The sequence below is a fragment of the Ananas comosus genome, linkage group 22, assembly GCF_001540865.1.
Source record: "Ananas comosus cultivar F153 linkage group 22, ASM154086v1, whole genome shotgun sequence".
Lineage (NCBI taxonomy): Eukaryota > Viridiplantae > Streptophyta > Magnoliopsida > Poales > Bromeliaceae > Ananas > Ananas comosus.
The window spans coordinates 8,664,447-8,678,652 of record NC_033642.1 but is presented as its reverse complement, the minus strand read 5'-3'; the positions used below and the strand labels follow the sequence as shown (position 1 = coordinate 8,678,652).

The 14,206-nt window shown below is 38.4% G+C and overlaps 3 protein-coding genes across 5 annotated transcripts; all 3 read right to left on the bottom strand.

Annotated features, from left to right (window-relative positions):
- Positions 149-7,597, bottom strand: LOC109727072 (probable cytosolic oligopeptidase A). 2 transcript variants are annotated; one of them, XM_020256954.1, is made up of 17 exons: positions 7,137-7,597; positions 6,873-7,040; positions 6,558-6,681; positions 5,567-5,643; positions 5,122-5,265; positions 4,768-4,998; positions 4,559-4,649; positions 3,983-4,104; positions 3,635-3,742; positions 3,285-3,530; positions 3,009-3,154; positions 2,214-2,331; positions 1,278-1,437; positions 1,084-1,115; positions 862-927; positions 677-748; positions 149-521 (listed from the first exon to the last, which is right to left on the bottom strand). In XM_020256954.1, the coding sequence occupies exons 1-17, from the start codon at positions 7,566-7,568 to the stop codon at positions 432-434; spliced, it is 2,427 nt and encodes an 808-aa protein (XP_020112543.1). In that variant the 5' UTR covers positions 7,569-7,597; the 3' UTR covers positions 149-431. The 2 variants fall into 2 exon arrangements, with proteins under 2 accessions (XP_020112543.1, XP_020112544.1); XM_020256955.1 differs by lacking the exons at positions 149-521; positions 677-748; positions 862-927; positions 1,084-1,115 and having other exon boundaries at positions 1,301-1,437; positions 2,184-2,331.
- On the bottom strand, positions 9,782-12,566 carry LOC109727073 (pentatricopeptide repeat-containing protein At5g66520-like). Its single transcript, XM_020256956.1, has one exon. The coding sequence runs from the start codon at positions 12,186-12,188 to the stop codon at positions 10,446-10,448; it is 1,743 nt and encodes a 580-aa protein (XP_020112545.1). The 5' UTR covers positions 12,189-12,566; the 3' UTR covers positions 9,782-10,445.
- LOC109727074 (two-component response regulator ORR6-like) lies at positions 12,725-14,206 on the bottom strand. Of its 2 annotated transcripts, none has more exons than XM_020256957.1 (4): positions 13,943-14,206; positions 13,782-13,828; positions 13,616-13,693; positions 12,725-13,011 (listed from the first exon to the last, which is right to left on the bottom strand). In XM_020256957.1, the coding sequence occupies exons 1-4, from the start codon at positions 14,046-14,048 to the stop codon at positions 12,847-12,849; spliced, it is 396 nt and encodes a 131-aa protein (XP_020112546.1). In that variant the 5' UTR covers positions 14,049-14,206; the 3' UTR covers positions 12,725-12,846. The 2 variants fall into 2 exon arrangements, with proteins under 2 accessions (XP_020112546.1, XP_020112547.1); XM_020256958.1 differs by having other exon boundaries at positions 12,725-13,008; positions 13,943-14,188.

The window sequence follows — 14,206 nt, the reverse complement described above, 5'->3', positions numbered from 1 at the left end:
CCAAATTTCAAAACCGTATTGAACAACAAATTTAGAATGAAGCCAATATCTCACATAATTCCCAACAATATCACGATGCTTCATTTTGAGCACCATGGCTGATAGGCTAGTTACACCTAACAAAGGCAGAAAAATAAGAGCATGCAACGAATTACTACCCATTGATTTTACCATAAATTATGAAACCCAATAAAGGAAAACAAAACAAAACAATATCACAGTTTACAATTCCGACTCCAACCGAGTAAACAAAATTACGTTAAATAACACCTTCCTAAGCCAAGGCCAGTTTGACAGACGAGATTTTGATGATGCATAAATTATGCCGTTCATTTCGGGGAAATGTTTAACAATAATCGCCTAGAAGGGAAGAAGGAATACATTATTCGAAAGGAAACTTGCAACAAACATGTTAATGAAAACGAAGGCGGCTATAAAGCAGAGGCGGCAATCGGCAACAAGCCATTGTGCCTGAGCAATGGTTCTGGTGAAGGTTCTCGCCCCCGGAAAGCAACAAAAACCTGCCATTATTGCCAAAATATGGTAGAAAAATGTTAGGTGGTGAGGAATATTAGAATGAAACAATCGTAGTAAAAGTAGCAATGTTCATGCCCATGCTGATGAACTTCTGTAAGAGTCAAGAACTACCGACGGTTATAGCATCAATGAATCTAACCTCAAGCGGAGACCGTCCACCTCCAAGTGCGAGAATTGTCTCCCTAAATCGATGCCCGGTTTCCTTGATAGCCTGTTGCAAGAACAGTTAGCGAACACAGTAGGAAAAACAAAACGATTTCTTGCTATCGGCTATATTCACGTAAGCATTAGCATAAGTTGTACTTGGCCGCTGAACAGAAGTACCTCGTCATCATCTAATCCAGCATCCTCAAATGCTGAGAAAGCATCAGCTGACAACACCTCGGCCCACTGAAAGACGAATAACAAAACAGGATCTCACATAAGCATCATAGGGAGAAGGAACAAAACATTGTGTTCTTGGCCGCTGAACAATCAAACGTCTATCTAAAGAGACATTTATGCGTGGAGGACAAGAAAAAATAATAAATAAGCGTAATGGTGTACCTTGTAGCTGTAATATCCAGCTGCATATCCACCTATGAGCAAATAAAAAGAACAAAAGCATATTAGAGCTCAAAGGGTCGAATATATAATGCACAGAATACGAATCTAACTTGTACAAGACTCGAGCTTAAGAGTCGAATCTATAATGCAGAGAATATGAACCTAACTTATACAAGACTCGAGGATGAGCGAACCTGCGAATATATGGCTAAAACTGCAAAGAAATCTGTCTTCTGGGAGAGGAGGAATAACTTGGGTCCGCTCCCCAACTCTCCGATCAATATCATATATGGATACCGGTCCATCAGGATCATACTTAGTGTGCAGTTCCAAATCTACACTAGCAAATCGTATCTGCAGAAGAAACAGTCAAAGAATCATTCCAAATGACCAGAAATACCTATTAAGAACCATATGGGCAATTGTGGTTGAAGTAATGTACAGATAATATGATTTAATGTGACCCAAGAGTCAAGAGAAAGAAAGCATGACGAGGCTGTTTAAATGTCTTAAACAAGCTATACAGTGGAGCAACTCCATAAATAATAACTTGGTCCACAACAAAATCTCTTAAACAGCTAGAAAGTCATTCAAAACATACGAAATCAACCAAATATGATCTTTCATTCAAAAGTTCTTATCATGCAAATGATAGATGGAAATTCTGAAGTTTCAAATTGTCAGGCACCCCATGCCGACAGTTCAGAGAACGACAGACGGAATAACAATGGGACAAGGAAATTCCAATATTGTGGTATTTTGTCTGAAATCATTTCAGCTTTCCGACAAGCATGACTTCTTGTCTTAGCAAGAATATTTTTCCGGAATATTTGTGCCTGGAGAGTTTACTGCCATTTTCTTAATAAAGGCTAAAATGGATAAAGAGGCATATTTGCGGCCAGAAGTTAATCTTAAATCCCAATTCCCAAGACCAGTGATAATGCCTGTAGGACTAAAGAGTGCAATCATCATGACACAGAATGTGCAGATGCAAACATCAATACTAAAACAAAAGTATAACAGTAGGGTAAAATTTACTCAATAAGGGATTTTGCTAGCTATAGGAAAGATGCCTAGGTAACACTGTTGATACAAATGACCTAAGAAATCCAAGACAAGACAACACGATCCTGCCGAAGACTGAAAGAACCAGCACGGAAAGTTTTTGCTGCAAGAAGCTTCAAATACACGTCTTCAGGAAGAGATTCGCCAGTTTCATAATGCTTTGCAATGCTCAAAAGGGTGTCTCTGCAACAGCAGCCAGAATTGTGGTGGTTATTGTTAAGAAACTTTCTTTCTTTATTTGCATTGGCTAATACACCATTTAAGTTAGCTAACATGAAACAGTATATCTTAAGCAATAGGTTGTTAACATTAACATTAAGCTAAAGTTGCATAAATTACAAATCAAATAATGTCAAAGTAACTTTATTTTCTGGATAACAGAATGGAGAGCGAGTAGCTTAATGTAAAAGAGATTTTTTATTGCCCTTTACAAAGTAACTCATGGCTCAATTCAAGAAAGACATAATAATCCCCATATATCTAATCTAGACATTGCACAGTATAAGTGTCTAGACAAAGAAAAGATTAAAGAATTTAAGGACTCAAGAGCACATAATGAAGTGTAACCATACTATATCCAAGCAAACTCATCCATCTTGTTCATGATTTTTGCTAGTTTTAGGACTGTAAAAGAAAAGCCATGTATATTCAATTCATAATAAATAAAAAAAACAAATAATCTCTTTAAAAGAATTAATGAGCTTCATAGTGCCCAAATTCTCAAATCGGTTCATTAATGCACTTGAATTTGATCAATTAGTTAGTACTGAACTATGATAGAAACAAAAACATAACTATCTAAGATTTTGCCTTTTCATGCACAATAAATCTTATTGATTAAAAATATTTTGAATCATCACCTATGATAGCACCAATTTTCCATGAACTGAGAAGGCAGCTCAACAGCATCCCATTCAATTCCCCGAATTCCAGCTACTAAGCCTTCATCTTGTTTCGTAAGCATATGTTGAAGGGCATGGCCAAATTCATGAAACACAGTTTCAACCTACAAGATTATTTACTAGTTAAGGTCAAAATCCCTCGAGCAACATAAGAAATGACTATTTGCTCAACTTTTCAGGTATAGATACTTGATGTATGTAGTAAATTTTAATAATTTCGATTGACACAATTACCTCACGAAAAGTCATCAGACTGGGCTTGTCCCCAACTGGCGGCATTTGATTGCACACCATATGAGCAATAGGCAACCTGACAGGGGCACCACTGCGTGCAAGTAAATGACTGCGACCAAACACCTCATCCATCCAAGCTCCACCACGTTTCTCAGATGGTCTGGAATAAGGATCAAAATAGAAGTAGGCAATCGGACTGTTGGAAGAATCTTTCACACAATAAAATCTGACATCATTGTTCCAAACCTAGGGGGAAAAAGAAAAAAAACCATTACAGTATCAAGTTTCAGAAAGTGCATAGTTTGCATTGGGATAATAGTGCAAAATTATGAAATAAAAGATAAACTTACAGCAGCCAGTCTATCCGCCGGTTCAATGATGATATCGAATAGCTTATGTGCGAGGCTAAAAAGGCCCTCCATAACCTTGGGTAGTGCAAAATAGGGACGCAGTTCTTCCTGCAATAAAAAATAAATAAACTATTCAGCCTTGCATAAAATGTTGTTACGATATGACTGATGAGTTCTTCACCCACTTTTTTGGCACAGTTATTCATTGTACAATTTTGTAGACGACTATCTATCAACAATAATTGCTTATGTAAATGTCACCTTCATAATTCTACAAAGAATTGCAAGAATTATTAACACGTATATCTGAAAGTACTTAAATCATGACAATGGTAGACAACAAGAAACCTCATTTATATCATATTTAGACTCTCGCAGCCTTTCGCTCCAGAAGTTAATGTCCCAATGGGTCAGCTCATTGGCTTCAGGAGCACCAGAATCCTTTGCAAATGTCTTGATATCTTCCATATCTACATGCATCACAAGATAACTGAGATTGCAGTGTGCTCATGAAAAATGAAGACTTAGCATTCCAAAAGAATGAACATAAGTCAGACCCAAGCAACGAAAATAAGAAGACAAACATAAAAAATCAAGAAAGAAGAACATAGAAGTGACTTTGCCCATCCAGGATATAACAAACTAAAAGGACAGAAAGACTCATGGTACATCTCCAAAGTATTAAAAACATGTGCTAAAAGCAGGCCATTCCATACCCTTTTTCACTTTCCTATGCAAGAGCTACTCAGGAACTTGTAACAATAACAATCAAAGTAGTAGTACCTCTCTGTTTCTGGAAAATAGTAATTAACAAGTAAATCTTGCATACAGCCCAATATGTGCAAATCAAAAAAGTGGTGGGTGATGAGGCAAAGAGGAGCATCAATCCAACAAGCTCAGAAGAAATACACGACGTAACAGTACCTTGAACAGCATGATCCCAAGAAGCACTACGTAGTTTCTCAAGAAGCTCTTCTACTCGGTCAACTGTAGCCATTTTCGTTGCCATGCTTACCTTCAAAACAACTTCTATTTAGCCAAGGAAGAAGTAGGAAAAAAAAAGGGAAAAAAATCCTTTTAAACCATTAGAACTCGCAATTTCAAAAAAGAAAGACAAGACAACCAAATCACACCTCTGCATAATTCTTGTAACCAAGAAGTCTAGCCTTCTCCAACCTAAGCTTTAGAATTTGACCAATAATAGCAGTGTTATCAAGTTCACCACTAGAGGCACGGGTTACATAGGCTCGATAAATTTCTTCACGCAAAGATCGATTTCGTGCGTGTTGCATAACAGAAATGAAGCTTGGTGCATCCAATGTGATAATCCAAGGTCCATTTTCTGCGGTAGCATTCTCATGCCCCTAATAATATTGGCAGGACAAGAAAAAAGTAAAAACACAAGTAGGATGAAAGAAATTTTTACAACTCACCAACATAGGCATAGCACATGCAGCTTTTGTACTTAAGAATCTAGGTAGAATTACCTTCGCTACAGCCGTCTGTGCTGCAAGACCAAGTGCTGTAGCTGGTAAACCATCAATCTCCTTCTTATCCGTAATTAACTTTTCAAACCTTTTTGTAGCATCCAAAACATTTTCACTGAACTTCCGTGATAATTTCTCAAGCTCCTGAAATCAGTTTGAGAAAGTTGCTAAGAAAAAGAAATCCATTGACATCAGAAACTCTTGATTAAAAGCACGAGTATATATGCATTTCAGTCGAAATGTAGAGTCATGTTCAACGCATTACAGAACAATAATTTTATTCTGCTACGTAATCCTTCTTGAATATATTTGACATATTTCACTTCCATTCTGTGAGATGGACCCTGTCAACAAGCAATCTTAGCTCTCATTCACTACCAAAGAGAACTAGCTTTAAGATAGATTTACAAGCTAATAAATTTAAAAAGAATGTCGAAAGGTGTACTTGTTCAATTTCATTAAATTTCTCTCTCTGTTCATCCTCAAGCGCAACACCATTGAGAATAGCTTCCCTAATTTGAGCTGGAAAAAGGTAGAAAAAGACGATGAGACAAAAATCCTCTGATCGAATTGTCTATCAAATCATAAGAACATAGGTGCATAAACACAACTGGATATATCATATTGTTCCAAAAGTTACAAACATAATTCTGCTTGCTAACAACAGCATGTGATGTTATAATGACAAAAAAAAAGGCATATGCGCCAGAATTGCGTTTCAAGGAGCCAAAAGAGTTCAGTGGTGCAGCCCTGGACAACTGAAACTTCAGAATTAACAGCCTAAATCAAGATATAGAGTATACAAGGAACCCAAAGAAGGTAATTGGAATACATCCATTGTTGTGATTTGTGAGCTACCAATTTGGATAATCATTCAAAATAAAATAACCTTGAAAATCCTTAACAAATGGTTGTATTTTCCCTCCAGCCACAACAAACATACAAGAATCAAAGAGCTTATCTCGCACATTTTTGAGAATATCTAAAAATATTTTTCATCATTTCACTCAATCAGTGGTCATTTCTCTCAAAAACATCATGCACCGACTTTACTGACTCCACCTAGACCACTTTTCCTTATCAAGGTATCAGATACTATCTTTTGCACAGCTGCAGAAACTATGAAATATCTCGAACAATTCTAAGTGATGAGTGATAACATGTTGAATAAATTTACTATTCTAGGTTAACCACCAAAAAGCAGTATTGAAACATATGAAACAAACAAAAGTAGTTTTGTTACATTCCTTCTTCATAATCCACAAAAAAAAAAAAAAAAAATGATGCAAGAAGAAGCACGATCCCGTAAAAGAACTCTTTCAGGATACTAGTTAGCACGACCAACAGAAAAACAAATTGTAAAACAACTATCAATCATACATATAGCATCAAAAATTTTCTGTTTTAAATGCCGTTATGTAGGATAAAAAGTTTACCTTCTACTATACGCTTACGAGCATCGCTAAGGGTCGCCCAAGATGAAGAATCCCTTATAGACTTGAAAGCTTCATAAATGGGTTTGCTTTGTCCCATTCTCAGTTGAAACTTCACTTTCTCAGGCTGTCAAGAGAAACATCATAATGTCAAACAATCTATCAAAGTGATGATTAGCGAATTACTTTCCTAATACCGAAGGAGAGCGGCGGAACGAAGTAGAGAGGCACAGTTATCAGGAACAGATGAATCAAAAGCTCGATAATATCTAGTCTATAAACAAAGCAGAAGCGTCAAAGGAGAGAATATATGCGAGCCTGGATTTCTTCGATGGCCGAACGGAGCTCGGGAGAATCCTTTACGGACTTGAGATGGTTCACGATCCCCCAAACCACCTGCAACCGATCAATGATCCTCTCCAGCGGCTCCACCAGCGTCGGCCACGTCGGCTCCACCGTCCTCTCGAGCTCTAACAGATCGGCCTCCTACACCATCCCAAAAACGCCAACATCACCAACCCAAACAGAAACCCTAGATCCCGATCGGGAAAAAGAGCAAAAACACGAAGAAGAAACCCTCACAAGCCTCCGCAGCAGCTCTCGGATCCCCGGGCGCACGTGCTTCGCGTCGACGACATCGAAGGGGGGGAAGTCGAAATCGCGAAGAAGAGGGTTCGAGTCGAGCCCCTCGTCGGCCCCCGCCGCCGCCATGGGAGGAGGAGGAGGAGGCGAAGGAGAGAGCGCGGCGGCGCAGAACCCGGCTGAGAGGGGGGAGGTTGTGGATTCGGGGCCTCGGGGGAGGCAAAAGCCGGAGGAGGAGGAGGAGGAGGAGGACCAGAGGGGGCAAGTGAGGGGTTTAGGAGTGAGGGTTAGGGTTAGGGTTAGGGTTTTGAGGGGGGAGAAGAGAGGGGAGGAGACGCGCGCGAGAGCGAGCATGTTGAGGGCTACGATAATAAAGCGGAGGGGGGCGAGGGCGCGAGCGAGGCGAGCGCGGTGCGGAGAATCGCGGCCCATTTTGTGTGCGTGTGCGCGCGCGAGTTGGCGCTGTGGGGTTGGTGTTTGGGAATTGGGGATAAGTTGAAAATGTATGAAGACCCCCTCAACTATGAGGAATTTTGATTTGAGCCCCTTGGCTTTTGCTTTTTTGATTCTATATATTAATCGTAAATTTTTAATTTTTTTTTATAGAAAAACTTTAAAAAACCTCCTTGTGGTTTCGTAGTTTCTCACTTTGCTCCCCTGTAGTTTAAAATGTATCAATTTGCCCCCCTATGGTTTCTTTTTTCTTTTTTTCTTATCAATTCATTATTTTTTTAAAAAAATCAGTAATAAAGTTAAAAATAAAGGGTACTAAGGTGAATATTTTATAAATCTAGATGGGTATCTAAAATTTTTTGTATATAATTTAATGAAATATTAACGAAAAAGCTACCGAAAAGATAAAAACGAAACCACAGGAGGGCAATTTGAGACGTTTTAAACCACGGGGGGTAAAGTGAGAAAATATGAAACCACATGAGGGTTTCTGAAATTTTTCCTTTTTTTTATGAGTATAAATTAAACATTTTGCTAAATTTAAAAACTTTTATTGATGGTTTAGTCCATGGGCCATATTTTAGTCAAAATGCGACATGAATTGAAAAACACTAAATATCAATCCCGTTTAATAGCAAAATTTGTTAGATAAATCAGAATTTGGAATATATGATGCAAATATATCTTTTTTATATTCGCATTATTGAATCCCACCAAAACGATCATACAATAAAAATAAAAAAAGAGCAAATTTACGATAAGTGTCGTTAAACTGAACAAGTCTGATAAATTTTTCTATGTGATTTTTTTTTTTGAGAAATAGGTAGCACGCTATCCATTTCGTTTACTTCATTTATAAATAAAATTAGCTACAAATATGAATCAACTAGAATTCAAATTTTGAATTTCGGATACCAACCATCAAGCTCTTTGCCACTTACTCTATAAACGGTCGGTTCTATGTGGAAATTTTAATTGCAGCTTCTTTCACCCATATTTATTTCGAAGGGCACTTTTGTTGTGTGGGTGTAGCCAACCACTAGTTTCGCCTATTAACTCTTATTTGCATGGTTCTCTTATCAGGATTTTAGAGTCAATATTCGTATTTGTAAATTAAATCATGACACTGATCTACGTCAAAATAAAAATAATGGAGAATTTTTTTTTTTCAAAACATGCTTGTGGAATTAAGGAGCACTTTCGTTTTCCCATTGTTATTGTTCCGTGTGGAACACTCTTGGATAGGGGATAAGGAGAGGGATAACTCCATATCCATTTTATATCCAAACGTAAATTTTTTATCCGAGAATAGTAGTTCTTGGATATCTGAAATAAGCGGGTATAACTATTTCTATCAACACCTCCATTTTCTATATATAATTATCCATTATTTTTCTTATTTCATATTATCTATTCAAATATTATCTTTTCTATCCCCGAGAACAACCCAATATTCATCCAAACGTTATTTTTCTTATCCTCATACTTGTACTTATTCCTATAATAACTAGTTCTTGCTTCTACCCGAATCAAACGAAGCCTTAGAAAAATAATATATTACTAGTGTAGTAATTCATGCATTTCAGCGGTAGATACAGTTAGGGACCGCTTGGTTAGTTATAATTATAAATACAGTGTAATTAAAAATGCATGCAGTTAGAAATGCAGCGGTTGCAATTGTATGCATCCTATTTTGGTTGGATATAGTAAAAAATGTTACAACTATAAATAATTTGTTTAATTGCATACCGTTGGAAAATAATTTTTAAAATTTTATTATTTTATATATATGATAGCGAGATTACCTCCAATATAAAAAAATTTAATTTTTGCTTAAAATATAATTAAGGAGGTAAAAATATCTTTTGTTTAAAGCTACTCTCTTTAATTGGTGCAGTTGGAACTGTGACCAATTTGAGTATACTTTGAACAATATATATGTCAATCTACTGAACCAAATAGTAACAAAATTTACACTATTTGAAAGAAGGCGAAAGTTTAGTTTTAAAAAATACAATAGAAAACAACATTTCATAACTCAAATCAATCAAAGGCTTAAATTATCTTATATAAGCTATATACTTATCCCTCAAGAACATAAAAGATGTTTTTAGATCGTTATATTAAACTAATTTTGTCAATATTCTTACATCAAATAATAATAATAGTCATAAAAATAGAAAAAAAATAAGTACATAAAAAGTTATACAATATTATATTAAGAGATTGAAAGATATACAATATAACAAAGCAAATATAATAAAGGATTTTACTAACCAATATGGTAAAAAAAATAAAAATAAATAAAAAGACAAACGATTATGTTGCTGCTCCTAGTCCTCTTCCGCCATAGTACCCTTGCGCCCAATCTCTTCTTCGACATCAGGATCAGGTTCAAGATTGACGATCTTGAGCACCGTAGTTGTAAATTTTTTTTTTTTTTTTTCTTTGGAGAGATAGATAGCACGTTACCCGCTTCGTTTATTTCATTTAGAAATAAACTTAGCTAAAAATGTGAATCAACTAGGATTCGAACTCGGGACCTCGAATACCAACCACCAAGCCTTTTGCCACTTACGCTAGGTACGGTTGGTCGTAATTGTAAATGTTCCACCGCTTATGGGGTAGGATGTTGAGCTCTCCGTGTCCTACCATCTCCCCATCTCCCCGGTCTTACCTCTTGGGGACATAAGGCGAAGGGCCATTTGAGAAAAGACGGAGTAAATACAACTTGCAGTGCAATTGAGTTGTTTACACTTGCTTTCTACTTCAGGAAATGTAAGAGTAAACTACCACTGATTATCTGTTTAAGCTCAACATCCATCACATCATCGAGAGAGCTCCAGAACAATATATTTAGTGATCGAATTGCGTATCTCTCCAATCCAAATTATTTTCGAAAACTCCAACACGAGGATCATCTCCGAAGGATTTCATTTGCTCGTCCATCGCTTTAAGAGCCAACACGACGTCCGACGTCTTTAAGTGGGACCTGTCTCCTGCGACGAACTCCCGAGCCACGCCATCCACCTCGATCATGCTACAACCGGGCACCTTCTGCACATTCTTCTCCTCCATCCTCTTCCTCACCTCCATTACATCCTCCCACCGGTACGCTGACGCGTACATGTTCGATAGCAAAACATGCACTCCGCTATGATCAAGCCCTAGACTTACCAAACTCTCCACCATTTCCTTCCCCAGCTCCACATCCTCGTGTGCCATGCACGCGTTCAACAAAGCCCCCAGTACATACGAATCGGGCTTCATGGGCATCTCCGTAATTACCCTTTTTGCTTCCTCGAGCAACCCTGCGCGACCTAGAAGGTCCACCAAACTCCCGTAGTGCTCAACCCCAGGCTCTATTCCGTGGACCTCTTTCATACTCTTAAAGATCTCGCGCCCTCGATCGACCATGCCTATTCGACCGCAAGCACTGAGTAGACAAATGAAAGTGACCTCGTTCGGCCTCACACCTTCTCCCTGCATCTTATCAAACAAATCGATCGCCTTTGAGCTCTGCCCGTGATTCGACAAACCCGAAATCATGGATGTATACGCAAACACATCCCTCTCGGGCATTTCGTCGAACACTTGCCACGCAGTTTCGATGCACCCGCATTTCGCGTACATATCAATCAACGCAGTCCCCAACACTCTATCCAAACCCATCCCGCTCCTCTTCGCAAAAGCGTGAATCCACTTCCCCTGCTCCAAAGCCCCAAGAAACCCGCAGGCTGATAACGCGCCGATGACCCCCGCCTGATTAGGCCAAACACCGGAGCGCTGCATCTCGTTAAAAACGTCGAGGGCTTCTTTGAACTCCCCGACTTGCGCGTACATCGTGATCATGGCGCTCCAAGAAACGGCATTTCTCTCGGGCATTCGATCGAACAGCTCCCGCGCCGTCCTCGTTTGGCCCGATTTCGCATATCCATTGATCATAGAGGTCCAAGTAATCACATCTCGATGCGGACTCCGATCAAACAATTGCCGAGCGGAGCCGACACACCCGCAAGAGGAGTAGAGATGGATCAAGCCGTTCTGAACAAAATCATAGGACTCCCAGCCAAGCCGCACGATCTGGGCATGGAACTTTCGGCCATCCCACAGGGACCGGACGGCGAGGGACGCGCGGAGGAGGAAGGAGAAGGTGTAGTTGTTGGGGGCGAGGCCCGCGGCGAGCATGCGCTTATAGAGTGCGAGGGCTTCGACGGGGAGGTCGTTTTCGACGTGGGCGCCGATGAGGGTGTTGTAGAGGAAGGCGGAGCGGGAGGGGAGGCGGCGGAGGAGGAGACAGGCGTGGCGGAGGCCGGGGTTGGAGATGGAGGAGGCGGCGGAGACGAGCTTGGCGGCGGCGAAGGGGTCGGCGATGGCGCCGGAGACGAGGAGGTGGGCGTGGATTTGGAGGAGAGAGGGGAGGGAGAGGGTGGGGAAGGAGAGGAGGGAGAGGGTGCGGAGGTCGCATTTGAATTTGGCGGGAAGGGGCATGTAGCCGTTGGAGGTATTTAGGTTTTGGATCCGGGGTATTGAGAGTGAGCAGGGGATTTTAAATTCGTCTACTGGAGAATAATGTTTGAAAAAAAAAAAATTATTCATATCGGATACAAAATCAAATCTTAATCCGTATATAATTTAAAGAGTATTTTTACTCAAAAGTTAAAATTTTTGGATTGAATTTGAGCCTTTTAACATGACAGTAGAGACTCATTCACATTAGCACGTGCTTAGTATGCGAATTGGATTTCGCAAGAAACTTCAAATAATTCAAAAACAACTCCACTAAATTATACCGCTTAATATGATGTTTTCAAAGAAAACAAAAATCAAAACCTCTGGCGCATCGAATAACACAGTAGCAAAAACAGGTAGTCTTTCTAGAATGTTCAAGAATGTTCAGAAGCAATTTTTATAGTTTAAAACAAAAATATCTACAAACTATTTTAGATAGCGATGGTTTTCAGCTACTTGTTGTCACGACCCCGTTGTTCACGACCCCGTTGTACTCATGTAGTTTAATGGTCGAATAAAGAGTATAATTGGAGATAAAAACAATATAGGATGGAAAATATAGCATAATTATGCATTAGAGAACAACACTAAAAAAAAAAAAACAGAGAAAAAAAAATTAAAAAAAGAGTGAGCACTACCCTTTTTTCATCTAATCTTTCTAATCTCACTATTCTTAGAAAAAGTGACAACAAATCAAAAGGAGAAAGCAGAGTACAAGCCGATAGAGGGTCCGATCATCGGACGGCTATCGTCGCATCACCCGGCTACGCAGCTTCGATACATCGGACGGCTGAACGGGCTTGATCAGGAAATCGTTGGCCCCTTCCTTTAAACACATGTTGATTCTACTGGGGACGTTCTCGGAGGACATTATCACCACTGGTATTTCCTTAAGCTCTGAGGATTCCTGCTAAGATCATGTTCCCAAATCCAAATTAGTTATGGGTACCAAAGATGAACCCCAAAATTGCTCATTATTTTTTTTAAAATGATAGATCTTAACTTTAAATTTTAATTGATATAGAATTAACAATTTTTTTTAGAATTTAACAGTTTAGTTTATTTTTGAATAAATAAAGTAATAAATTTGATTAATGTTTAAGAACTAATAACTAATAGAGTCATTGCATTTTATAAAATTTTAGACTTATTAACTACTTGAAATAACTCGAAATTAAAAGTTGTCGGATATTGTATAATTAGAAAAATTGAATTTGAGGGACCTATCTAAAGTTTGTTTTTTTAGTTTAAATTATTAATTATAAAATATTTAAATAGTATATACTTTTAAAGATAAACAGTTATTTCAAATTATTTTACATTGCATCAGAGGACGATGTCCCGACCTCCAATTCCGTCATCTAAAAAATATGTCTCGATCTTATATACTAGCGAGAGTGCTGAATATAAAAATTAAAGAACGCTACCGATACTTTAAATTTTTGTATAATTTGTGACAATAAATTTCATCATAATTAATTCAAAAAAAATTCTTAGAAAATTTGGGAACTAACCTTGACCCTTTTGAGGAGCTCATACCCAGTCATCTCAGGCATCCAATAATCCGTAATTATCATGTGAACATTCGGATCCTACCATAAAAAAATTTAAAAAAAATCAAAATTTTTCAAAATTTCACAAAACATGTAGTATTTAAAAATAATTTGAATTTAAATTTACCAAGCCAAGGAGATCCAATGCTCTTCTCGGGCTATTCACAGTAGTCACTGCCCAAAAAAAAAAGGGGAAAAAAAACTCATTTCACAGCTAAAAAAAATAGCTTCATACATAAATCACACTTAAACAACTGTAATTAGAGGAATTTACATACAAATAAATACCTCTGTATTTCGATCTCCGGAGAAGCTTCGCGATCACCGCGAGATCGACGGAGCTATCGTCCACCGCCAGTACGTGAAGCTCCTGCTCCGTCGCCGCGATCGCCATCGCCGTCGCCGCCTCCGAAGAGGAATCAAAAGTCTCAGAAAAAGCTAAGTTTGATTAAGTAACTGGTTACATAACAAGTTGTTCTTAGTATGGGGGTGTATATATAACCTTCGAATTTTATTCTTTTTTTTTTTTGAGAAATTAGATTTAATTCGGAA